Source organism: Drosophila yakuba, unplaced genomic scaffold (genome assembly GCF_016746365.2).
Source record: "Drosophila yakuba strain Tai18E2 unplaced genomic scaffold, Prin_Dyak_Tai18E2_2.1 Segkk10_quiver_pilon_scaf, whole genome shotgun sequence".
NCBI classification, from domain to species: Eukaryota; Metazoa; Arthropoda; class Insecta; order Diptera; family Drosophilidae; genus Drosophila; species Drosophila yakuba.
The window spans coordinates 1-26835 of NW_025048783.1; the positions used below are offsets into that span (position 1 = coordinate 1).

The following is a 26835-nucleotide window of genomic DNA, read 5'->3' on the forward strand; positions in this document are numbered from 1 at the left end:
TACTTAATCTCCACTTTCTAGCTTTTGTAGTTCCTGAGATCTCGACGTTCATACGGACAGACGGACAGACAGACGGACGGACAGGACATGGCCAGATCGACTCGGCTACTGATCCTGATCAAGAATATATATACTTTATATGGTCGGAAACGCTTCCTTCTGCCTGTTACATACTTTTCAACGAATCTAGTATACCCTTTTACTCTACGAGTAACGGTTTTTCTTTTTCTTAGTTCTACAAAAATTATATTTTGGAGTCAATAGCTCGCCTTTTAAGACCACTTGTATGCTGCAACAATTAAAACCGTAGAACTGAGACACCTAAAGCTAGCAATACCATTCGTAATACCATGCTACAAAGAAGAAGCTAATCGCGTAGAGCACGGCGCTCCATAAAGGTCCAAAAGGACTCATATTTAAAAGTATCTTCTGCACACGAAATTGCCAAATAAATCGGCCCAGCATGCTAAATCGCCCCATTTATTTGCGAATGCTTTCATGTAAGGCTTTAGGATGAAGATTTGCCAACCGAACTATGCCAAAGTTTTTCTAAACATTATTGTTTAAGATTAAGTTAGCGGCGTTCTATGATGGGGACTCCCAGAACTCCGGGGAGACCATAACGGATTCTGCCACTCCTGACAAAGGGCGTGTGGACGGCAATCTAAGTGTGAATTGAGATAGAGCAAAAACTCATTGTTTTCCTTCTTACTGCAGAAAAAGGACTGTTTTTCTGGCGTGTTTAAACGTCCCATTCCTATATTCGCACTCTGCTTGATTATCAGATATCCGTTACCCGCTAGCTGAGCTATTGATAATCGTGGAGATCGACTATTCCATTCTTTTGTACTTTTCTTCTATTTTATATTTAGCAGAAAAATAATATAGTTATATAGATAAAACATTGTATGCTTTTAAGTTACCTGTAGGAGATTTATTCTATATTCGATCACATTAATTTTGCCGTCGGATCCATTTAAAACAGAGAAAATACGCTCTAGTAATTGTTTTACTATATTCCAATCAGAGCATTTGTTGACAAAAGTTTTAAAGATTCAAGTGACTCTTGTCGTGCGATGTCACCCTTACTGTATAAATTTTGAATGAGAACTATTCCAACCTTATGAGCATAACGACTGCAGTCAAAATTCAACATATTAAAAATTAATCCAATGCTTTGAAGTGTATTTTCTGGGCTTCGCAATATAGACCTTTGTAAAGATGGATAAATGTAGGAATCAAATTCAGTATCGGTAACTGATTCCAATAATGGACTGCAAGCTGTAATAAAGGACTTGTCCGGTTTGGTTTTGCATGATATCATACTTTTTACGAAGTATTCTGATAGCTTTTCTGTAGATGGTTTAATATTACGGCATTATAGTTTTTGGGATTTAAATTGAATCATTTCCATGAACAAAATTGTAACATTACTAGTTGCTTCCATTTCAAATAATATATCCATTGTTTCATTAAAAATTGCAGTATTGTCCCATAGATCGCTACAATATTTTTGTTCTCGCGTCTGTAACTTTTTGGTTTGGCGATATAACAGTTATTTGAAATAACAACGACTGATATTCAATCAATTTTTTTTTCTCGGTTTTAAAGATGTTTGATTCACGTTGTGCTTGTTTTTGTATGATAGATATCCATCCTAATGCTATAACGGCCAATTTACACGATTTTGAGGGGTACACTAGCGAACTCTTTAAATATAAAAGCTTTAAAGACGTTTAACATATGTTCAATTGTTAAATCATGATGAGTAGTTACAAGGTCTAATAAAAGATCTCTAACTATCAGCTGCGATGTAGGATCCTTATATTTCGTTATCGTAGTTCCAATCACTTTACATATGCCACGAACTATTGTTGAATTTATACCTTAAAATAAAATATATAATAATTATTACTATCTTCAAAATAATAGTGTAGTCGCCTATCAGAGCACAAGACCTCAGTAACTAATAACTAAACATATATTTTTTATATAAGTGTGCCTCGTGTTTCAAATTATTCCAAGAAACATTTCAGTGGGACGGATTATTACATGGTGGGGAATTATGAGGAACACCTGCACATATTTGATATATTATATTTTTTGGCCATACTTTTAAGATATGCATCAGAAAAATATAAAACTGGATTAAAAAAACATGTAATTTTTGCTAAATTGAGGATTCCTTTTCCGGATTAGCAGTCTAAACGACTTATGACTTATGAAGCGAACTGTGCAACATAGACAAAAACTCACCACTCTGACCATAGCGCTGTCATCTATTCTGCTGCTTACGTTGAGCCTTAACATTAGTTTTGAATATACCTATATATGTATAGGGTGATTTTAGGATTTTTTTTTTCAATAGGGTTCAGTTTGGCCGTCTTTGATATCAGCTGACATCTATCGAGCTCGTTGGACCTCCGGCGCACTAACGAAAATATGTCAACCATTTAGGCCAGTTTAACAGAAGACCCGTACCCATCGATTTGTCCCCGTGCGTCAAGAATTGGTCTTCCGGGATGCAATTTCTAAAAACCTACGTGGTGGTCATTTCCACGTAGTTATATTCCATTATTAATGCCATCGAATTATCTTTCAAATACAAAAAAACCGACTGCATACACATGTATATGCATGCACAATAAAGAGTACATAGTTTAAAGTACACCATGTGCGGGTTAGCTGCACCAATGACAGCATGCTACGAGCATTCAAATAAAATTACTCGAACAGAGCAGACGCTCTGAACCCCACAAATTCTTATCAAAGTTATTATAGTATAAGACATTCGCATTGTACAGAGAAGTTCTATTTTCAACACTCCTCAAGGCGACATGTCTATACAGAATAACTTAAAATAACATATTTCTATCAAACATACATTTCAATTTATATTCATTTTAGTCCTAACTAATGCTTGATATTATTTAAATTTTTCGTAAAAATATCGGAAATCATATTTTCTGTTGTAACATACTTGATATCAATAACATTTTCCAAATTGTCTAACAAAGTGATGCTTAATATCAATCAACATGTTTGCTACGTGCGTGGAAGCAAACTTGTTTTTACGGATTGTATAAACGATAAGCTTTCAAAGTTTGAGAATAGCCTATCAATATGTGTGCGTCTCCTTTTGGACAAAACTTCGTTCTATGTGTTTTGTTTAACACGATAGCTTTGCATCCAAAAATTTTTAGATGTGATACACTTGGTTTGGTGTGTGTTTGACCCAGTGTCGATGCTTTCGAGTTTGAAATTCTTTAAACTTGTATGTATACCAATATGTTTTATCGAGTTTTATCGTCAATGAATGTTGCAAAATCATCCACCACCGGTGGCTTTTTGTGTTCATTGGACCACATATGTATGTCCGTGTGTATAAGATCTAAGATTTCATTCTCGCGGCTATCCGACGCGTTGGGAACATTTTTCACACATATCATCCACTTGGGACACGTTTCGCACACGAACTCGTTGATATTACATAATTATACCCGTTACTCGTAGAGTAAAAGGGTATACTAGATTCGTTGAAAAGTATGCAACAGGCAGAAGAAAGCGTTTCCAACCATATAAAGTATATATACTCTTGATCAGGATCAATAGCTGAGTCGATCTGGCCATGTCCGTCTGTCCGTCCGTCTGTCCGTCCGTCTGTCTGTCCGTATGAACGTCGAAATCTCAGGAACTACAAAAGCTAGAAAGTTGAGATAAAGCATACAGACTCCAGGGACATAGACGCAGCGCAAGTTTGTCGATTTATGTTGCCACGCCCACTCTAACGCCCACAAACTGCCCAAAACTGCCACGCCCACACTTTTAAAGAATGTTGCATCTATCAACACTTAGTGTTGCCTAGGCCAGAAATATACATATATAGCTGCCATCGTACTAGTTTTTTCAAAATCCGTTAGAGCTTTTTCACGGACCATCTTAAAAAAACTGATAAAAATTGCCTTAAATTTTAGAATACAATCCAATTTTAAAATTTATTTTATTTTAATCACTCGGTCGTACTTTTTCCCTGTTTAAAAAATAAGCAAAAATAAGCAAATGTAGCATTTTTCCCGTGGTTTTGTCTTGTATATAATATAATGAGTAAACAAATACAGGCTAATATTAGAAAGAAACAAACCGAACAAAATGCATTTGGAACCATGTGAGATGACAACAGTATAGGTTTTTTAAAACTATTCAGTTGGGCGGCACTGTATACAAATAACATTTCGTTAAATTCAAAAGAATAAGAAATGCCAAATTAGTATTGTCATTAGGATTATTAAACGGTATAAATTCCGAAAAATAAGTTTTACAAATATCAAGGGCAAAATCCTTCTGTTTACTGGCGCCCAACGGAGTTCGCGCAAGGGTTATTATCTTTAATGGAAATTATAAATTCTGTATAGAGAATACAAAATTCCTATTTGTGTTATCTGGGAAATTTGAATTAAAATTTTAAATCTCTTTGTGAAAAAATGTTTCAAATTTTGAGAGACAACAAGAAAGAATGCTGAAGTCGAGTTCCACGACTATCGGATACCCGTAACTCAGCTAGTAAAATATTAAAAAAATTTAAAATATTAGGACGTCACAGTTTTTGGGCCGTGACAAAAAGTCGATAGAAATTTAAATGTAAAAAATATCAAAACAATTTTTAAAACCGTGGGCGTGGCAGTTTTGGGCGTTATAGTGACATCATAATAATGACATAGTAACATCAGTTCACAAACTTGCGCTGCGACTATGTCTTCGGAATCTACTTTACTTTACTTTATATGGTCGGAAACGGCGGGTAACGCCATACGATTTTTTTGCACACGATTTTTTTGTGCTGGCTCCAGGCTCTCTCGAAATTTTGTTCAAAAACCAGAGAGCGGAGAGCTCTAGAGCCAGCAGCACTCTTGTACGCATACAGCGACAGCTGACCACTGTATTGGTGCACACATGCATTTTAAAAATGACAAAATATGCCCTTCATTTTGGAAGTTCTTGGACTTTAAATCTATATTATTTTTTAATAAATTTCCACCACTTAAACACACTAGTTTTGCATTGACTTAGCATAACAATTATTCGCTGCGCTCATTGCTAAGTATCAAATTTGTAGTTGACTTTTCTTTCTCCTTATATCGCCACGCTTTTCTACCCATATTAATATAAGAACTGAGCCTTTTTAAAGGCTTATTTTTATATTTCTATCCATATATAAACTTAATAGTACTAAGAGTTTAAGTCTTTTTAAAGACTTGTACTTATAATACTATTAATTTAGTTAGGTAGGTTCTAATAATATCAATTTAAGCTTAAGTCTTTTTATAGACTATTCCTTAAGTAAATATTATTTCGCTTTTTTCACAGTTAATTTTAATCTATTCTACAAATTCTATAAATTAATATATGTCCGTGTGTCCGTCCGTATAAACGCGGAGATCTCAGAAACTCATAAGCTAAAAAGTTGAGATTAAAGACATAGACGCAGCGCAAGTTTGTTGATTCATGCTGCCACGCCCACTCCAACGCCCACAAACCGCCCAAATCTGCCACACCCACACAAATTAAAAAAATGTTTTGATATTTTTTCATTTTTGTATTAGTCTTGTAAATTTCTGTCGATTTGCCAAAAAACTTTTTACCACGCCCACAAATCGCCCACAGACTGCCAAAAACTGTCAGTGTTGAAGAGCCTCCTTCGCACTTTCACTAGCTGAGTAACGGGTATCAGATAGTCGAGGAACTCGACTATAGCGTTCTCTCTTCTTTTATACAGACATATTTTATATATTTACACGTATTTTTTTTAATAGTGCTGCAAGCGTTAGTCTTTATAAAGACTTACACTTCTAATACTATTATTTAAATTATATTGATATTTAAAATAATAATATAAGCTTGAGTCTTTTTAAATACTCATTCTTATAATATTATTTTTCTGTTAAGTATTTTTTTTGTTCAATAAATAATAATTTCAAAATATTTAATATATATATTTATAAATATTTTATTAAGTCGTTTTTATAATTTGAAAAATGCCTCGTCTAAATAGACCCTCTGCTTCTCAACGTGCAAGAAGGCAAATGTTGAGAAATAGGAATAAATAGGGAAAATGAAGGATATGCAGGTGGAGAGAGTGGCAAATACAGTATCTCAGCGTAGGCGTAGGGAAGACTCGTTAGTCCGGAATGCAGTACAGGGCGCTTGGATACCGTGTATCGCGCGGGTGAGCAAGAACCAAATACCCTGCGTCGAGCACTGGCAAGAGATACACAGTAACGCTTATTGGAAAGAGAGCGTGATAGGGCCAACAGAGCTAAGGCTAGGGCCGGTAGGGATCGCAGGGTAGTCGAGCAGGCGAGAAATACACTTGCTCGGCGAAGCGCACGATTAGCTGCTCGACAAGCAACGATCGATGCAATTAGAAATATACGTCAACGAGTTAGTTAGTACAGAAGCCTTAGTGATAATAGGGAAGCAGAAAATCTTCGGAATGCAATTCGAAGTTAGGAAATTAGGCTTGATGTAGCTTAGGAAAATAGGACTATTAGATTCAGACCTATTGAAATAGAAGCTCAGATTTGCTTTTGTTGCGAAGGATTGTGGTTCCCCAAGCAAATAAGTTAGCTTTCTAGGTCTTATTTGGAAGAACATTGCGAGTTCAGAAAAGAGATATACCAAAATGCAAGACATCTTGCTTTCGCTGGTAATCTTTTCAGGTTTTTCAAAACTTGTCACAGCAATATTAAAGCCGGCCGTAAGCCAAAAGGGGCCATTTCAAATGGCTTAGATTTTCCAGAAATTCATAGCTCTTTGAGGGGCCTAACTCCCTTGGAAGAACGACTGATTTCACCTCGCCTTCCATTTATGATTATTAAGCCACTAGGTCATGAGCGTCAAAGTGCTATTAAAGGAGCAGTTGTCAATGTCCCTATTCCAGGAAGCAAGATCGTGACGTCTCTTCCACGAGCTTTCAATGTAGCAGAGGTAATTCAGCTACACCTCAAACGAAGAATGAAATACGGACATGATTTCATGGCAGAAACCATACGGCCTGAAAAAATTGCTGACGCTATTAGGTATTTAGTTAATACTGAGCTTTATAGAAAGCACAATGTGTCAGTTAACGAGCAGTGGATCTCTGACTTCACATCCGATACTGTTCCATTCGTAGCATCTCAAGCTGATGTAGCCTTTGTAGAGGGACAACTAGCCATCCAGCAGGAGGATGAAAATTCGGAGGCGCGTAATTCTGATCAGAATACAGAAGCCGAAGAACTAAATCCTGGAGGACAAGAAACTTTGCTTGAAAATAACCAGACACATAATGTAGGAATGACGAGATACAATAGCTCCAGATGAGGCCAAAAGCCTTTCGACGTAATTCTCGATGCTGATTCTGAAGAACTGGCATATATGATGGCATAAAAATACTATCTTCAGAAAGCTACACAACCATAGTTAGATCTGAACTTAGGAATGTAGATAGACGAGGCTGTCGAACTGTCTTCAATATTAAAAAGTTGGAATTAATAAAAATTCGAAATAATATTTCAAGTACTTATAACGTACTTAATGAAGATTTTATGGGCAACCTTATTTGTCATGATCAGGGATATAGGATCCTTAGTGATATTCGCACGTCTCCTGCTCACTGGGAAGATGAGAAGAAAAGGATTCGCCAATTTGGGCTGCCAACTTTTTTCATAACTTTATCGGCCGCTGAAACTAGGTGGCCAGAGCTGTTAGTACTGCTCCAGCGCAATGTAGATAGGGTTAATATAAATTAAGAAGAAGCTTCAAATTTGCAGTTTAGGGAAAAGGCGCGCCTTATAAGAACAGACCCAGTGACGTGCGCTAGATGTTTTGATTACAGATATAGACCTTTAAACTTATGAAAAAGCCTGGGGGTGTTAAACAATGAAGTGTCTATGCGTACTGTAATAGCATTCATTGATCAGTTTGTAACTGTGGATGTTACAAACCCAGATTTGGCTCCATATATTGAATACCAAAAGCATAAGCACGGGCATTCGTGTCTTAAAAAAGTGCGGGGACAATCTATTTGTCGTTTCGGTATTCCATACCCTCCAATGCCCCGGACGGAAATATTAAATGCACTTCCCGAAGCAACTCAAAATTCTCTACATCACGAAAACTTTAAAAAAAATTCGAGATTTTCTACTTCGCAATCATGCAGATGACATGATTAGCCATTTAAGCATATTTCAGCATATATTGCAGAAATTCAAGTAAATGCTTATGTCCAAGTTACGGGGTTTGGACTGTCACCCGCTCTCCGCTCCCTCTTACGCACTCCCGCTCTTCACCACAGAGTCTCCAAGGAGTCTCCGCTGCGCTTGGGAGCGCCTAACTAATTAGAATAAGCCCAGTGTCAAAACTAATTTCGCTGAATAAACATACGCCCGGTCGCGCCCGCGCAATTACGAAAAGTCTAGTGTTCGCTTTTCTTCGAGTGTTTCTTTTCAGCATATTTGGAAAATTCCAGGACAGCACCCCCCTACAACCCATCAGCTTATAATAAACAAATTCTTTTTTTGCAAAGGGCAAATATGGATATCCATTTAATTTTAGACCCTTTTGCTTGCTGTAACTACATTATTAATTATATTAGCAAGTCCCAACGGGGTATTTCGAAGTTAATGCAAAAGCAGATAATGACATTAGAAGAGGCAATTCAAGCATTCGACAAAAGCTACAGTATCTCGATCACAAGTTTATTTCAGGCACTGAGATATCTGCTCAGGAAGTCGTGTATTGTTGTCTGGGAATGGTGTTGTCCGAAGCAATTAATAAGGTCGTTCATATCAACACCTTCCTCCATTTCTGAAAGGATTGCTGGATAGATACGAACAAAGACCAGATTTCCATGAAGGCCTGTGTTTAGCCGATTTTTCAGCAAATTTTGAGTTTTCTAAAAGCCGTAAAAGTACTCGTCAGAGGGCAAATAGTGACGATGACACTGAAGAAGGCAATGATGTTTTAGGAGAAGTATATTTTCCGCTCCGAGATGGAAGCGGCTTTATTAGGGAAAGAAATAAGGCAAGTATTATTAGGTATAGGCCATTTAATATTAATACAGATAGGATAAACTATTTCGAACATTAGTAATGCTCTTTTCTCCGTGAAAAAACGAACAGGTAGATTTGATTCAAAGAAATTACGAGCAATTTTACAATGAGAATGAGCAGGCTATTAAAGCCAACATTGAAAAGTATAATGCCGTAGATAGTTTAGAAGACGCGCTTAGAAGAGCCATGAAAGCAGATAATATAGAAGAAAATGAAGAAGTGCGGGTCGAACATTATGAGGAGTTTAGGGCATTAGATATTCCTGAAATATATTCTCAAAATAATGTTTTTAACTTGAACAACAATTTGTTAGATGTTGATCCGGATAGCACAATCCGGGTAATAAAGCTTCCGTCATTTATATCCCCTTTAAAGTTAGCCAATTTTGTTAGATCTCTAAACTTGGAGCAAAAAACTTACCATACTCATGTCTTGCATAATGCAAGGACAAATCGAACTTTTTATGAGTTCGTATGTAGCGGAGCAGATTTCGGCAAAAGTAGATTAATATCCACCTTATTTCAGTCCCTATCCCTAAACAAAGCTGCTTTCGGAATCGGAGGACCACTCTTCATTCCATGTTCTCTCTCCCTGTAAATCAGGCTGAGTCCGCATTTAGAAGTTTAAGCCCTGATTTGTTGAATACACTTCGTTCAAAATTTATTGATCTAAAAATTCTTATAATAGACGAAATTTCTATGTTCGGTGCAACGCTCTTTTCTCATTTGGACTCTCGCCTAAAGAAAATGTTGAAACTCTTTTCGGAGGTATTTCGTGTTCGGCGATTTTAGACAATTGCGGCCCGTCAAATGATCCATACAGTGCTATATTTGGATCGTATCTGTGGAGTCCTTTTAGGTTTTTTGAACTCACAGAGATAATGCGACAGCGAGATGACCAAGCGTTTGCAATTGCACTTAATAACATGGCATTCAAATGACGTTTGATGATGTTAGCTTGCTTAGATCTAGAATATCCAATGAAAGTCAAATTTCAAATAATTCAATTCACCTTTTTACAAGCAATCAGGACACAGATCGGTACAAAAGGCAGAAGCTTAACTCGATTCCCACTGCTCAATTTCTCTCAGTTAAGTCCGCTCAAATTAGCTTACAGCAGAGAAACAGATGTCTGAAACAAGCTAGGTCCCTAAAAACATCTGAGACACAAGGATTGTGTACCTCTCTGACTTTAAAAACCACTGCCAAATATATGATGACGGTCAATGTAGATACATCAGATGGTCTCGTAAACGGAGCCACTGGTGTCCTTGGGGAGATAGGATTCAGTACATCCAACACTCCAGATCTTCTTTGGCTACAATTTCTAGATGAAAGCATAGGAGTAAATGCGCGTTCCAAGCGCAGACATTATAAGGAGGCTTCATGGACGCCGATTTCGAAAATTATAAAAAAATTTTAAATTAATTCTAATCAGGCAACTACAATTGACCGAAGGCAGTTTCCAGTGGTTCCTGCAGAAGCAATAACTATTCATTAAAGTCAAGGAGCTACGTACAGTGAAGTGGTAGTTCACACTAACTCCAGCATGCAGAGAGCTGCGCTGTATGTAGCCTGTAGTAGAGAAACAACTGCGGCAGGTCTCTTCATTATTGGACCTTTTCCCCCCCAAGATCCACACAGGATTCAGCTTCAGAAGCAGAGCTCCGAAAATTGCGTTCCACTAAGCTACCGAATACCCATTTCGATTGTTTAATCAATTGTCCGAACCTTCATATATTTTTCCATATTTTTACACTGCAACATTTTTTTTTTTTTTCGAAATTATTGCGTTATTTATTGGATCTTCTCTTATTATGAGACTAACAATAATTATTCAAATCTTATTATATAAATTAGTTTAAGTACAATATAAAATAGTTGTATTAGTTAGAGACGGCCCTAGGATTTCTTTGCTGGGCTGGAGATTCTTTGCGCTTTAGTCTGCTGTGACTACATAGCGACTTCGCGAGAGGATTTTCGTGTGCGGCGAGCTTTGCTTGATGTTTACTCCTTCTCATCTGGATTTCCTCGATGACGAGGTTTATGTTGAGGTCTCTATGGATGCTTTCGCTGCGTAGGTACCATGGTGCCCCAGTGATAGTTCGCAGAATCGCTGACTGAGCTCGCTGTATAATTTCAATGTTGGTTTTGGACGCGTTTTCCCATAATTCACAGCCGTATGTCCAAATGGGTTTCAGCACGGTATTGTAGAGAAGTACTTTGTATTCTAGACTAAGCGGAGAGTTGCAGTTAATAAGCCAGTGGAGATTAACTGCTTTAAGCTTCATATGAGTCCTTTTAGTAACTATATGTCGCCGCCAGGTGAGGCGTCTATCTAGGTGAACCCCGAGATATGTTACTACGTCTGATTGTGGGATGAGTGTATTGTTTAGGGTACATGGTGGGCAGGCTTGTCTATTCAGTCTGTATCTTAATGCGCCAGTCCGCAAACCATCTTTCCACTGTTTTAAGATGATAGTCAAGTTTTTCTGTTGCCTTTGATGGGCATTTGGATCGGCTGAGTATTGCGGTATCGTCAGCAAACGTAGAGGTTGTGAGCTGATAGTTTGTAGGCATGTCTGCTGTATATAAAGTGTAAAGAACGGGGCCCAGCACACTTCCTTGGGGAACTCCAGCATTGATGAAGCGGTCGTGTGAAGTCGAACTGTTACACCTGGTTGAGAACACTCTTTTGAAGAGATACGATTCGAACACTTTGTGGGTATTCCGCGGAAGCAGTTTTGTTATCTTGTACATTAGTCCTTCCAGCCAGACTCGGTCAAATGCGTGTGCGACATCTAAGAATATTGCTGAGCAGTATTCCCGGTGCTCAAAAGCAGTACGAATTTCGTTTGTGATGCGATTGACCTGTTCGATCGTTCCATGATTTTTGCGAAAACCAAATTGATGGGATGGTATTGTGTTTCGCATTCTTAAGTAGGGAGCTAGGTGTTTTAAGAATGCCTTTACAGTTTCGAGAGACACGATAGGGGACTGATTGGTCTGTAGGATGAGGGTTGCGTTTTGTCTTTGCCTGGCATGGGAATCATCACTATGACCGCCTTTTTCTACATTTGGGGATAGTATCCAAGTTTCGTAATAGCGTTAAAGAGATTGCATAAGGTCAGAACCGCACACGGTGGGAGTTCTATGATCATTTTTGGTGTCACCAAGTCGTGTCCAGGTGATTTTTTGGGCTCAAGATCTTTTATTATAGATGCTATCTCACGTTGACTAAATGTTATTGGATTTATTGGTGGCTGGATTTTAATTGCTACAGGTAGGACAAATGAGTTGCTAGCAGTATTTGGTTGGAATACGCCTTGAAGGTGATCGGCGAATGCACTTGCTTTATCTTGTTCGCTGCGTATCCAGCTTCCCGAGGGGCCTCGCAGTGGAACGACTGTTTCTGCTGGTGGCTGAATATTATTGTGTGCTTTCCACAAAGGGTTCTTCTTGCTGGTGGGCGATGGTTGTTCGATATATAGATGCTGGGCGGTTGCTTCCTCAAGCTTAAGTGCCCTGGTTAGTCTACGTGTTGCTATTTTGGCTGTTCCTTAGCCTTTGGGGATCTGTGATTCTGCCATTTTCTTCTTAGTCTTTGTTTTTCAAGTACTAGCAGTTCGATTTCGCGAGTTGTCTTGGTATGATTTGTCATTTTGTGTGTGTCTGGAGGGGTAGAGGCCTTGGCTGCAGCAACCAGATTTTCCTCCACCGATTCGGTCAGGCGGTCAATATCCTCATGGGTAGACACTGTTTGAGTTGGTACCATGTGAGTACAAACATATTTCGTGTACCTTGCCCAGTTGGTCCTGTTGCCTGTCAGCCTGTAGGTGTGCTCAGTTATATGTGGTTGATGCCTGAGAGCAAGTAAAACTGGTGAGTGATCTGATGATAGTTCTGCAAGTGACAATATTATTTCTAGGGATATTTCTTATTATTGCGAAGTCAATGAGATCCGGGAGCTTATTTGGATCTGCTGGCCAGTATGTAGGCCTACCCGGAGTGACATAATCGAGCTTATTTCGTGGCTTAAAAAGCGCGTTGTAAAGTTGATTGCCCTTTGGGTTTAAAAGGCGTGAACCCCAGTGCGTGTGCTTGGCATTGTAGTCACCAGCCGCTATAAATCGCTCACCGAGTGTGTTGAAAAATTCCAAGAATTGGTCCTCAGAAACTGCAAAACGAGGTGGGCAGTAGACTGCGGCCAGAGTGACGGGATAATTCCCGATCTTAAGGCAATAGCGAAGGAAACGCTAGGATTGGTACGATGTGTAGGAAGGGGTGCCGTCTAAGAGGGGCCCGATTGTGGCAGAGTGTGACTGATGTGTGTGGCTGAGCTCGTGTTGATTCTCCGCACCACCGCAGTTGCTGCACATTTTAACAGAGCTGTCTACCTTGTTCTTATGACACTTCGCTGTGCTGTGGGCTTCACTACAGACTACGCAGATAGAGTTCAGTGTACAGTAAGCCTTAGTGTGGCCATATTCTTGGCAGTTAGTGCACTGCACTGGGCGGTTGCGCTTGTGTGGCTCTTCTACTGTGATACGCCGATGCAATAGGAGCTGTAACTTGTAGATTGGGTGAACCTCATTTTTTTTTAGTATCTGGCTCTCTGTTTCATTAATGTTCCCCTTTTCTTAGGGGGATTATGTAGAACAAGTTTTCTCCTATTAATGTCGCTATTTTGTTCACTAAGGCACTTGAGCTTTTTTCGCGAATGTAAATTGGAGGAGGCTTAACCTTCTTAGATTCCTCTTTGAATGACTTTGTCGTTTGTACACTTTCATCAGTAGAATTTGCCAGAAGCTCAAATTTGTTGGTGTTTGCTGGCGTTTTATTAGTGACATCGTCTCGTGTAATTTTTGCCTTATTTTCGGATTTTGAGGGCTAAGTTTTCTTTTAATTGTTCCATTCCAGTCTGTATTGTCGACCCGGCGTTCTTGTTTATGTTTTGGTTTTCTGCTAGCACAGCGGAACCGTTGAGTTGCGTTTTTGTTTTGATCGCTGGCTCAGGGCGAGCAAGTACTAGCGTCGACGAAATTGAGCGAGCCGATGATACCGTTCCAGTAGTAAATTCGTCGGGTTAGGGGTGATTGACCGCTCGCTGTCTGCAGAAGTCGCGGAGACGTATGAGAGAAGTCCGCGTTGTTTCGTTGCAATGAGTGCCGGCGGTCGTCTTCACACGTCAACGAATGGAGAATGAGACACTGCCACATAAGCGATGTTTGTTCCGATCGTCTAATGCTTAGGTCTTCTCTTCTGTGCTTTGTTAAAGCATCAACATACTCAAATGAGGTATATGAAATTCCTGGCTTTACCACAGCAGTGAGATTAGATTGCCAGTCAGTAGCTAGCGGAGCCCGACCAAGAAGCATTCTCGTTTGTATTCGAAACGAACTATTTAAGAATGTAAGTCTTTGCTCAAGTGGTCGATTTCATTTAAATCTTTCAAATTTAGCCTCTTCAGTGTTTGAGTTTGCTATCTTTAAGTACCGATCTTTAGGAATTCTTGTTTTATATAAAAGTCCGACCTATCCCTTAAAGAAGTTTGAATCTGAATTTAAGGAGTTATTTCAGCAGCACACATTTTTAAATAGTAATTGTTTAGTGTTAGGAGATTTTAACCTCCACTCCATCTCTGGCTGCTGCAAGCAAATTTTCGATTTTTTAGTAGATGTAAAGGGTTTTAGTTCGTTGCTAGATTTGGATGCGTCTACAACCAATAGCAATACGCATATTGATTGGGCGTTTTCAAATATTTTCGATAATCGGGCAACTGCGCGCACATTTAAAACTACATATAGTTACCACAGTGGTATATTTAGTTAGCGTTAGGGAGGCAGAGTAGCTTTCTTGCAAATTTAGATTTTGTGCCTCTGGTCTGAATTTTAAGAACATGGAAACATATGCCGTCAGGAAATAAGGTCTGAGCAGCAAGCAATTCCTGGTTAGATGTGTGATACCATAGTGCACACTAAGTGCGCTGGTTTGAGCGCTCGAACAAGTGAAGACCTAGCTAAGGGCACAAATCAAAACAAGAGAAAACGCTATAGTCGAGTTCCCTGAATATCTGATACCCGTTACTCAGCTAGTGGAAGTACGGGGGAGAGTCTTCAACACTGACGGTTTGTGGACGTTAGAGTGGGCGTGGCAAAATTTTTTTTGGCAAATCGATAGAAACTTACAAGACTTATTCAAAAATGAAAAAATATTAAAACATTTTTCAAAAGTGTAGGCGTGGCCGTTTTGGTCGGTTTGTGGGCGTTAGAGTGGGCGTGGCAACATGAATCGACAAACTTGCGCTGCGTCTATGTGCGACATTTAGTCGACAGCCAACTGAAGCTCCAGTTCAACTTGAGTTCGATATCCGAGCAAACTGCCAAATCTGACTCTCTCCTTGTGGGAACAGTCCTTAACGTCCAAATCCGAAATCCCAGATTGATATTAAATAAACACCTTCCAGAGCGAAAGGTCATCGGAAGGCCATCGAGGATATGAAACCGACTCAGGCAGTTCCAAAAAACTAGAGAGACAAAGGACAGCCCTAAGCAGAAAGGGTGTGACTTATGCTCCAAGAAGAACCATCCGGTAAGATTGTGTCCGCGCTTTCTGCGCTCTCCGCTTGGCAGATTCTACCTTTTTGAGAGCTCTCAAATTAATGTATGGATCGGGACTGACATAATGATGGATGGTACCCGACAAAATATTTGCGGCTCGCTCCTGGGTTGGGTGGGTGCTAACGGGGCCGATATCCAATGGTAATCCGAAACGGGTCGTTTTCCGATTCAGGTGCACCAAATAGGCGACCCTTATTCGCTCGACACGCTCTCAGCATGTTCTGGGCGGTGGAGGATTTACCAGTCAAGATGGTAAAAGAGTCTCATTATATTTGTGAAAGGAACTTCATCCAAACTACGAAGAAAGACACAAGCGGGAGGTACCTGGTGACGCTCCCGTTCTGTGCCTCCGAGAATTCCGATTCAATTTTTTATATTCGAAGTCCATTGCGTTAGCTCAGTTTCTTAGAAACGAGAATCGTTTAAAGACTCTTCCCTAAAATAGCAATATGACGGCGAAGTATCTGGAACTGGGTCAAATGAAAGAAGTTCCGTCGACTCATAGCTCTCCGACTTATCATCATGCGGTAGTTAAGCCCGAAAGCCACCACTACAAAGATTCTCGTTGTATTTAACGCTTCAAGTCCGCCGGAAAATGTAAGCTGCTAAATGATATCCTTCATGCTGGTCCAGTCCTGCAATCCGATCTCACGATCCAGATCCTGAAGTGGCGGTATATTTAATACGTCTTCAGTGCGGACATTACAAAAATGTATCGTTAGATCTGGGTCGATCCAAAGCATACCCCAGATCCTTCGGGTTCAACCGCGCCGTGTTCCTAGCCATCCGAGTACTGCAACAGCTGGCAGAGGACGTCCAAGTGTCATTTCCAAAAGCCAGCCGTATCATGGACATTGACGCAAGTTCGTCGATTTATGTTGCCACGCCCACTCTAACGCCAACAAACCGTCCCAAACTTCCACGCCCACGCAAGGTTGTTATTTTTGTTGGCAATGGATCTCGATCGTATGTAATGCGCCCCAAGAACACCGAATATAAGTCAAATTACAAAGCAGAAACAATTAAACACGGAGGATCCAGTATTATTAAGCGTCGTAGATGTCCCACATTGTGTGGGATTTTCCCAAATTTTTAAGCGTTTTTCCTATCCAACATTGCCACAAAATGGGAACGCTGTTTATTAACATTTTCGGTTTAAAATTCAAAATGTAAAACATAGTACATAGACATTGCATAAAATGTACACAGTACACATGATCAAACTCGACTATAGTACATCTATAGACTATATTTGTTTATCGCAAAGAAATTAATTTTACAGTGACAAAGGCAACAGCATTCATATTGTTGATAACAGCATTTATAAATATATAAGATTCGAAGAAATTATATGAATAATAATAATAAAGTAATAATAATTGAAAGTGGACACTGAAAGCAATGCTGATGATGAAACATAATTTCACTTTGTCGTGCATGGAATTCCATAAGTTTCTGCAATCAAAAGCTGAGCAATTGCGCCAAATTGCTGCTAATGATAAGAACAACGTCAATCCAAAAGTGGATGAAAACGGCAATAGCAATGTCGATGGTTCGGATAGTGATATGGACACAGATTTAATATAATTCACACGAAATTCTGTTTATAATCCATTATATGAACATAAATATTCGTTTTAATTCAAAATAAATAAAAAAACATACATCCCACATTCGATACCCCATTTTCATTTCCAAATCCCACAAAAATTTCCTTTTCAGTGGAAATTTTCCCATATTTCAATCGTTTCTCCTACTACGTAGTTGGGGCAATACGTTGGATAAAAACCATCATGGATCAACATGTGTTTGTGGATATTTTGGTGACGGTGATGCTACCTTTGCCAAATAGGATATGCCGCTAAAATGGGTCTTCTAACAAGACTATGACCCCAATCACCAAAGCAGGAAAGCCAAGGATTGGTTCCAAAATAAATCTGTTCCTATTTTGAGTGGCCTGCACAGTCCCCAGGCCGCAATCCAGCGAAAATCCTTCGTCAGATATAAAAAAAAGAAGTTGTAGCTTCTAAGCCAACTAACAACGAATACCTTTGAGTTGCGTCCTGGAGCAAAGTATTCCTAAAACGGTGCCAGGTAGATTCCATGCCAAAACGTTGCGCACCTGTTATTGGTAATAGGGAATACTACCAAATATTAAATTAGTGGGTTAGGTGTAGTTTTAATAGGCATACATTTGTTATTGGTGAATTTTTTTTAGTTAAAGATCAAGTTTAAAATTGAAAATTTAAGCATTTTTTATCAAGTGGTGCTATTTTATTTTTCGCCTAGTTTTGTCGTTCTTGATTAAGTTCCTTATTTAAGATAAAAACAAGAGAGAACGCTATAGTCGAGTTTCCCGACTATCTGATACCCGCTACTCAGCTAATGGAAGTGCGAAGGAGAGTCTTCAGCACCGACAGTTTTAGGCGGTTTGTGGGCGTGGCAACATGAATCGACAAACTTGCGCTCTGTCTATGTCTCTGGAGTCTGGAGTATGCTTAATCTCAACTTTCTAGCTTTTGTAGTTCCTGAGATCTCAGCGTTCATACGGACGGACAGACGAACATGGCCAGATCGACTCGGCTATAAGGTAAACATATCTGTTTTGCCAGTGGAACTTTAATCGAACATGCAGCCATTGAAAAAGAATTGATAGCCAATACAAAAATTGTACTTAAATTATTTAAAGGCAACAATATTGAGAAATTTTTTTTAAAACTTAGACAAAATAGATACAACTGCAGCAACGGTGCAAGTGCACAAGGATGGTACTTGCATATAAGGTTGTCAAATATCTCCCTTCCGCCTTTTTGTCTTTTGAATTTCGCGGCTATGTACAAAGCGCTACAGAGCTCGTATCTGGCAATACTATACATAATTTGAAAGGTCTTGACATAACCTACAAAACGACGCTATGCATGATTAGTTATTGGATATTGCGTTCAACAGTTATAGACGTGTAAACATGGAGTTCACTAACGCCGAAATTCGCGCTATTTTAAAGTTTTCCTTCGTTAAAGGCAAATCCGCTAGAGAAACGTTCCGTGAGATTAATGGTGTTTTGGGGGATGGTACTCTATCACTTCGAACCGCGGAGGAATGGTTTCGACGATTCAGAGCCGGTGAAAACGACACCATGGATAAGCCAGCCGGCGGAAGACCTGTGACGACAAATACCGATCAAATCATGGAATACATCGAGTTAGACCGGCATGTGGCATCTCGTGACATCGCCCAGGAGATGGGAGTTAGTCACCAAACCATTTTAAACCATCTGCAGAAGGCTGAATACAAAAAAAAGCTTGATGTTTGGGTGCCGCATGATTTGACGCAAAAAAACCTTCTGGAACGAACTCGACCCATTCTTGAAGCGGATGGTGACTGGCGACGAAAAATGGATCACATACGACAATATCAAGCGAAAACGGTCGTGGTCGAAGGCCGGTGAATCGTCCCAAACAGTGGCCAAGCCGGGATTGACGGCCAGGAAGGTTTTGCTGTGTGTTTGGTGGGATTGGAAGGGAATCATCCACTATGAGCTGCTCCCATATGGCCATACGCTTAATTCTACCATCTACTGCGAACAACTGGACCGCTTAAAGCAGGCGATCGACCAGAAGCGTCCAGAATTAGCCAACAGGAAGGGTGTAGTGTTCCACCAGGACAACGCCAGACCACACACTTCGTTGATGACTCGTCAGAAGCTACGGGAGCTCGGATGGGAGGTTTTATCGCATCCACCATATAGCCCGGACATAGTGCCAAGTGATTACCACCTGTTCCTGTCCATGGCGAGTGCCCTTGGTGGTGTAAAGTTGAACTCAAAAGAGGCTTGTGAAAAGTGGCTGTCCGAGTTCTTCGCAAATAAGGAGGGGGGCTTCTACGAGGGAGGTATTATGAAGTTGCCGTCTAGATGGAAACAGATTATCGAACAAAACGGCGCATATTTGAACTAAATCCGATCACTGTAACACTTTTTATAAAGCATTGAATAAAGAGCAAAAAAGCGGAAGGGAGATATTTGACAACCTTATACATATTACCAAACGACCTATTTAATAACCACCTTGTATTTATAAGCCCTATCAAGACTAACAAACTTTCCCATTACCATTAATAAAAAATTTACAAAGATGTAAATTTAAAATATACTCAATTTTTATATAAACAATATAGATGAAATTAATGGTAAATTGTAAATTAGTAAATGGTAGATTTGAGTCTGCAATCATTTGAGATTTATTGTACATTGTTTATTAAGACACTTTGTCTAGCTTTGGGAGACGGATGTGCTGGTAAAAAGTGTAGATATACTTTTCAACACTTTAAATTCAGCTTTAAGTCCGCGAGAAAGAAATTTTAATTTATTTTATACCCGTTACTCGTGGAGTAAAAAGGTATACTAGATTCGTTGAAAAGTATGTTACAGGCAGAAGGAAGCGTTTCCGACCATAGAGAGTATACATACATATATGTATATTCTTAATCAGGTATTGATCCTGATCTGGCCATGTCCGTCTGTCTGCATGAACGTCGAGATTTAAGGAATTATAAAAGCTAAAAAGTTGAGAAAGCACAAGTTTGTTGACCCATGTTGCCATGCTCACTCTAACGCCCACACTTTTGAAAATTTTTTGGATATTTCTTCATTTTCTTATTAGTATTGTAAATTTCTATCGATCTGCAGAAAAACTTTTTGCCAAGCCCACCCTAACGCCCACAAACCGCCCAAAACGGTCAGTGTTGAAAGTTGGGCCTTTTTAATTTTTATAAAATTAGTAATGTGCTTTGCTAAAAAAGCCCACGGATAAAATTAATAATAAGTTTGTGAATAATATAAAAAAATGAATACATGAAATACATTTATGGCCATCAAAGTTATACATACGTTTAGTGTGTACGCATACTTTTTCTGGCAGATGTATATCTTTTAAAAACCGAAACCCTAAACACGTTTTGCTAACCCATCCGATAAAACTAAGATACATCATTTTTCTAAATTGTTTCAAAAAATCAAAAATCAGCTCCGAAATTAGCAGCCGAGTTCGAGGACGAAACAACACAAAGAAACAAACTTGCGCTTAAATCTATCTGCACGCTGATACAAACTTTTCAACGAATCTAGTATATCCTTTTACTATACCAGTAACATATATAATAAGTTAAGTTAGAATGATAAAAAAAATCCGGCACATTTGGTTCTTGTTAAAAATTTTTTTCGTTTTTATGATTAAGAAACTAGTTTTGGTTTATTGAATATTTCAATATTCCTAGTTGAAATACTGCGTTTCCATTTTTCTGGTACTTTTTTAGTTAACAACAATACCGACATGAAATTCAATTCGTAACTGCAACAAATAAGTTGCAAGCAAATGAATGTAATAATTATCGCCGGACGTGTTTTTACAAAAAATCACTAAAACACTGTGGTAATAAGGTGTACATACGAGTTAGTATGCTATACGATTTTTGTTAATTTTAATTGATTTGATTATTGAATAAAAATTAATTGGAAGATTTTTAAATTTCTTACCAGAATGTCTTAAAACTGAGGACACATTTCGAAATAAATGTTGTCGTTCTTCAACAGGCACGTTTAGAACTCTGCCTGGTAAATCTCGCAAAGCTCCAGATAACTAGACAAATAAAAGGGTAATCAGTTGTTTCTCAAATATTATTAAGTAAAAACCTGTTCGTCCACCATATTTTAAAAACGTGTATTTTACTGAATTAGAAAAACTTCTTATATATGTGACCTCGGTAACCTCACAAGGAGATCGACAAAATAAGATATTAGTATTTGTGATGAAACTGGAACTTTGGTAATAAAACAACGCCACTTGTATACTTTGCAGAATAGCTACTAATACGCAAATCACACTTTTAAGTCTAAGAGATATAACAAAAAAATACTTGTGGATAAGTAGAAATTAATTCACATCTATTTTCCATATTCCTGAATATTATTTGGAATTTAGTTATTCGATTTCTAGAGCACCTGAAAGACATTATTGGCCTCACCATTTAATAACGCCATGTCCCTTAGCCTGGTTTTAAATATTTTGTACGTGTGTTTAAGATAGCTCAAATGGATATTAAAACAATTCTAAAATTATTAAAAAATGCATTTACAATAAATAATTATTATTATTTATTTATTAATTTTGTTGAGCAAAGAAGAGCTGTTAAATTTTGCGAGCGGAATAATATTTCCGTTGCTGAAACGTATCGAATGTTACAAAAGGCCTTTGATCTAGTTATTCAAGGAGAAATATAACACTAGATGAGACCTACAAAGAATTTTATGTGATAAATTCCTATTTCCTATTTTTTTGAATAAAGTTGGCCAATACAGTTAGACTATTAAATTATAAAACAAAATTTTCCATTCGGAACTTTTTAAATATAAGTTAGTTTGGAGCAGTCTTCAATTCAGCAATCTGAAGGAATGACTTCGGATTCGCTAATTGATAGGGGAATACATTGGGCAGGAGGCGCTAACTCAGCAGTGCCACGGTAGTTCCGAAGACCTAGGCAGCCGACTATGCAGCGAGCTATGAGGCGGATGCAAAAGTACAGCATTCTGCCCATAGCGCTGTCATCAATTCTGTTCACCGCTGCCGACGTCGGGCATCTGCCCAGCCCTCTTGGAAACTATATATGTTTGTTTTCATTAGTTCTTAATAGGCTCGAATTCAAACGAATTATGCAAACCAATAACCCAATAAACCCAGTAATCCATGTAAGGAATAACTAGTTCGATATTATATTTATAGATAAAATAATACAGAATTCCGACTAACATAGCTTTAAATATAATCTGAAATATTGCCTTATGTGGTTTGGCACACAAACGAGTTCACGAGAGAACAAAAACAAAAATAATTATACCCGTTACTCGTAGAGTAAAAAGGGTGTTTTAGATTCGTTAAAAAGTAAGTAACAGGCAGAACGAAGCGTTTTCGACCATATAAAGTATATATGTTCGATCTATACGATCTGGCCATGTCCGTCTGTCTGTCCGTCTGTATGTCCGTCCATATGAACGTTGAGATCTCAGGAACTACAAAAGCTACAAGTTGAGATTATGCCCACTCTAACGCCCACAAACCGCCCAAAACTGCCACGCCTACACATTTGAAAACTAATTTAATATTTCTTCATTTTTGTATTAGTCTTGTAAATTTCCATAGATTTGCCAAAAAACCTTTTGCCACGCCCACTCTAACGCCCACAAACCGCCAAAAACTGTCAGTATGGAAATTTCTCCTTTGCACTTCCACTAGCTGAGTAACGGGTACCAGATAGTCGGGGAACTCGACTATAGAGTTGTCTCTTGTTTTCAACTTTGATGGAGAAAATAAATCGGTGTTGTTCTTGAATATGTTCTTTATCAGAATCAAAAGAGATCGGGTCCCTCACGTCCCACCACGAATTTCCCAGCCAAAAGATACTTTCAACTCAGCTCAAAAAAAGGGGCGGCTTAGAGCAAATTCAGCTATAAGCGCAGTTGCTGCGCAGTACGAAATTGTATGGCGGGCATACATTATTTCCTGTATTGGCGGCTTGTTTTTCAATCCCTGACTTTGTAATGATTTTAAATGAATGTATAATGACTAACTATTTTTCAAAAATATAAAATTAAGAAAAATTGAATGAATTTTTTTAATTATTTTTAAATAAAAGGTAAAAATATATGAAAAATTGACAAAATAAAAAAGAACAAAAATTATTTTCTTTAAAATTTATTTATTTTTTGTTTTTAAAACATTAAATATGTACCATATTAGCATTTTCAGAGAAAACAAATGAAAAGTATTTTTCGAAATTGGATAGAAATTGAAAAAACTGCCTCCAAAAACATTAATTTTCGAAAATAAAATCTACTATTCATCACACCATATTGTATGACCACTTAATCGAAAGGTATTAAAATTACCTTTCATGTATGAAAATATCTCAACTGGTGCAAAAGTTATGATTTTTGTAACCCAAAAATATCTCAGGCGCCACTGTGGGACGGTCGGACTGACAGACGGTCGGCTATATCCATTATATGGTCGGAAGGGCTTCCTTCGGCTTACTTTTCAACGAACCTAGTATACTCTTTTACTCTACGATTAAAAGGTATAAATAATTGAAAGATTCGGAGACTAATCTTCGTTAAGCTAAGCTTTAAATGCGATAATATGGAAATATAAGTAAAGTCGAAATTTACGGTAATTTACTGTTATTGTATTCATTACTTCAATCACTGTCGCCACCGTCTCCCAATCCTTGGATCCAACTCGCATTAATAGTGCGGGTAAATGCCTAATAGCCTAATATACCAGCAGCGGTGAACTTTTCGTTTTCGCTTGTGCACCGGTGCTTACGTACGTTGTTGTTTGGCACCTTTTGTTTGGCACCTTTTGTTTGGCGCGCTTAGATTAGCGGAACGCCGTACTACTCTTTGGCGTCATTTTGTACCCACTATTAATATTAATACTGCATGACCTGATTTTCAATTTAAATATTTTTTCGTTGTTGTTCTCATTAGAAAAAATTTAATACACATTTCGAAACATAAATAATAAATAAAAACATAAATAAAAACAAGATATAAAAACAAGAGAGAACGCTATAGTCGAGTTCCCCGACTATCTGATACCCGTTACTCAGCTAGTGAAAGTGCGAATGGGAGTCTTCAGCACTGACAATTTTTGGGCGTTAACTATGGACGTGGCAGTTATGGGGGGTTCGTGTGCGTTTGCAAATCGGTAGAAATTTATAATTTACTAATAAAAACAAGAGAGAACGCTATAGTCGAGTTTCCCGACTATCCGTTACTCAGCTGGTGGAAGTGCGAAGGAGAGTCTTCAACACACAGTTTTTGGCGGTTTGTGGGCGTTAGAGTGGGCGTGGCAATAAGTTTTTTGGCAAATCGATAGAAATTTACAAGACCAATACAAAAATGAAAAATATTATAACATTTTAAATTTTTTAAAAGTGTGGGCGTGGCAGTTTTAGGCGGTTTGTGGGCGTGGCAAAAAGTTTGTTGGCAAATCGATAGAAATTTACAAGACCAATACAAAAATGAAAAATATTATAACATTTTTTTAAAGGGTGGGCGTGGCAGTTTTGGGCGGTTTGTGGGCGTTAGAGTGGGCGTGGCAACATGAATCGAAAAACTTGCGCTGCGTCTTAATCGAAAGGTATTAAAATTACCTTTCATGTATGAAAATATCTCAACTGGTTCAAAAGTTATGATTTTTGTAACCCAAAAATATCTCAGGCGCCACTGTGGACGGTCGGACAGACAGACGGTCGCCTATATCCATTTTATGGTCGGAAAGGCTTCCTTCTGCCTACTTTTCAACGAATCTAGTATATTCTATTACTCTACGATTAACGGGTATAATTAATTGAAAGATTCGGAGACTAATCTTCGTTAAGCTAAGCTTTAAATGCGATAATATGGAAATATAAGTAAAGTCGAAATTTACGGTAATTTACTGTTATTGTATTCATTACTTCAATCACTGTCGCCACCGTCTCCCAATCCTTGGATCCAACTCGCATTAATAGTGCGGGTAAATGCCTAATAGCCTAATATACCAGCAGCGGTGAACTTTTCGTTTTCGCTTGTGCACCGGTGCTTACGTACGTTGTTGTTTGGCACCTTTTGTTTGGCACCTTTTGTTTGGCGCGCTTAGATTAGCGGAACGCCGTACTACTCTTTGGCGTCATTTTGTACCCACTATTAATATTAATACTGCATGACCTGATTTTCAATTTAAATATTTTTTCGTTGTTGTTCTCATTAGAAAAAATTTAATACACATTTCGAAACATAAATAATAAATAAAAACATAAATAAAAACAAGATATAAAAACAAGAGAGAACGCTATAGTCGAGTTCCCCGACTATCTGATACCCGTTACTCAGCTAGTGAAAGTGCGAATGGGAGTCTTCAGCACTGACAATTTTTGGGCGTTAACTATGGACGTGGCAGTTATGGGGGGTTCGTGTGCGTTTGCAAATCGGTAGAAATTTATAATTTACTAATAAAAACAAGAGAGAACGCTATAGTCGAGTTTCCCGACTATCCGTTACTCAGCTGGTGGAAGTGCGAAGGAGAGTCTTCAACACACAGTTTTTGGCGGTTTGTGGGCGTTAGAGTGGGCGTGGCAATAAGTTTTTTGGCAAATCGATAGAAATTTACAAGACCAATACAAAAATGAAAAATATTATAACATTTTAAATTTTTTAAAAGTGTGGGCGTGGCAGTTTTAGGCGGTTTGTGGGCGTGGCAAAAAGTTTGTTGGCAAATCGATAGAAATTTACAAGACCAATACAAAAATGAAAAATATTATAACATTTTTTTAAAGGGTGGGCGTGGCAGTTTTGGGCGGTTTGTGGGCGTTAGAGTGGGCGTGGCAACATGAATCGAAAAACTTGCGCTGCGTCTTAATCGAAAGGTATTAAAATTACCTTTCATGTATGAAAATATCTCAACTGGTTCAAAAGTTATGATTTTTGTAACCCAAAAATATCTCAGGCGCCACTGTGGACGGTCGGACAGACAGACGGTCGCCTATATCCATTTTATGGTCGGAAAGGCTTCCTTCTGCCTACTTTTCAACGAATCTAGTATATTCTATTACTCTACGATTAACGGGTATAATTAATTGAAAGATTCGGAGACTAATAGGATACAATTATACAAAATTAAGCTGTAGAGTAGCTCAAACCTGTATAAACGAATTGATTAAATTTATAAACGCTATTTACAAATCAGTGTAGTCAAAAGCCACATTGTTGGCTGAAGCTCCAGGATTTATTATTATAATTATTTTTTTTTTTTTGTATGGAGTAAAATTTGAAGTCTAGTGTAAGTTAGTTAAGAGCGAAGGCAGAAAGCTCTCTCTCGCTCCTTACGAATTCGCCCCGCCTTCGCCAACCTTCCTTAAGTTAGGCTTTAATTGTGATAATATGGAAATATAAGAAAAGTCGAAATTTACTGTAATTGTATTCATTACTTCAATCACTGTCGCCACCGTCTCCCACTCCCTGGATCAAACTCGCACTAATAGTTGAGGTCAATGCCTAATAGCCTAATATACCAGCAGCTGCAGCGGTAAACT

At 38.4% G+C, this 26835-nt stretch overlaps 1 protein-coding gene and 1 pseudogene across 4 annotated transcripts; one reads left to right on the plus strand and one right to left on the minus strand.

The window, feature by feature from the left end:
• Positions 1-1502: 1502 nt before the first annotated feature.
• On the minus strand, positions 1503-21499 carry LOC120322158 (eIF-2-alpha kinase activator GCN1-like). 4 transcript variants are annotated; one of them, XM_039377190.2, is made up of 4 exons: positions 21398-21499; positions 21242-21344; positions 17758-17830; positions 1699-1886 (listed from the first exon to the last, which is right to left on the minus strand). In XM_039377190.2, the coding sequence occupies exons 1-4, from the start codon at positions 21410-21412 to the stop codon at positions 1853-1855; spliced, it is 225 nt and encodes a 74-aa protein (XP_039233124.1). In that variant the 5' UTR covers positions 21413-21499; the 3' UTR covers positions 1699-1852. The 4 variants fall into 4 exon arrangements, with proteins under 4 accessions (XP_039233123.1, XP_039233124.1, XP_039233125.1 ...); XM_039377191.2 differs by having other exon boundaries at positions 17758-17852; XM_039377189.2 differs by lacking the exon at positions 17758-17830 and having other exon boundaries at positions 1503-1886.
• LOC122319626 lies at positions 18253-19724 on the plus strand (annotated as a pseudogene).
• Positions 21500-26835: the final 5336 nt, after the last annotated feature.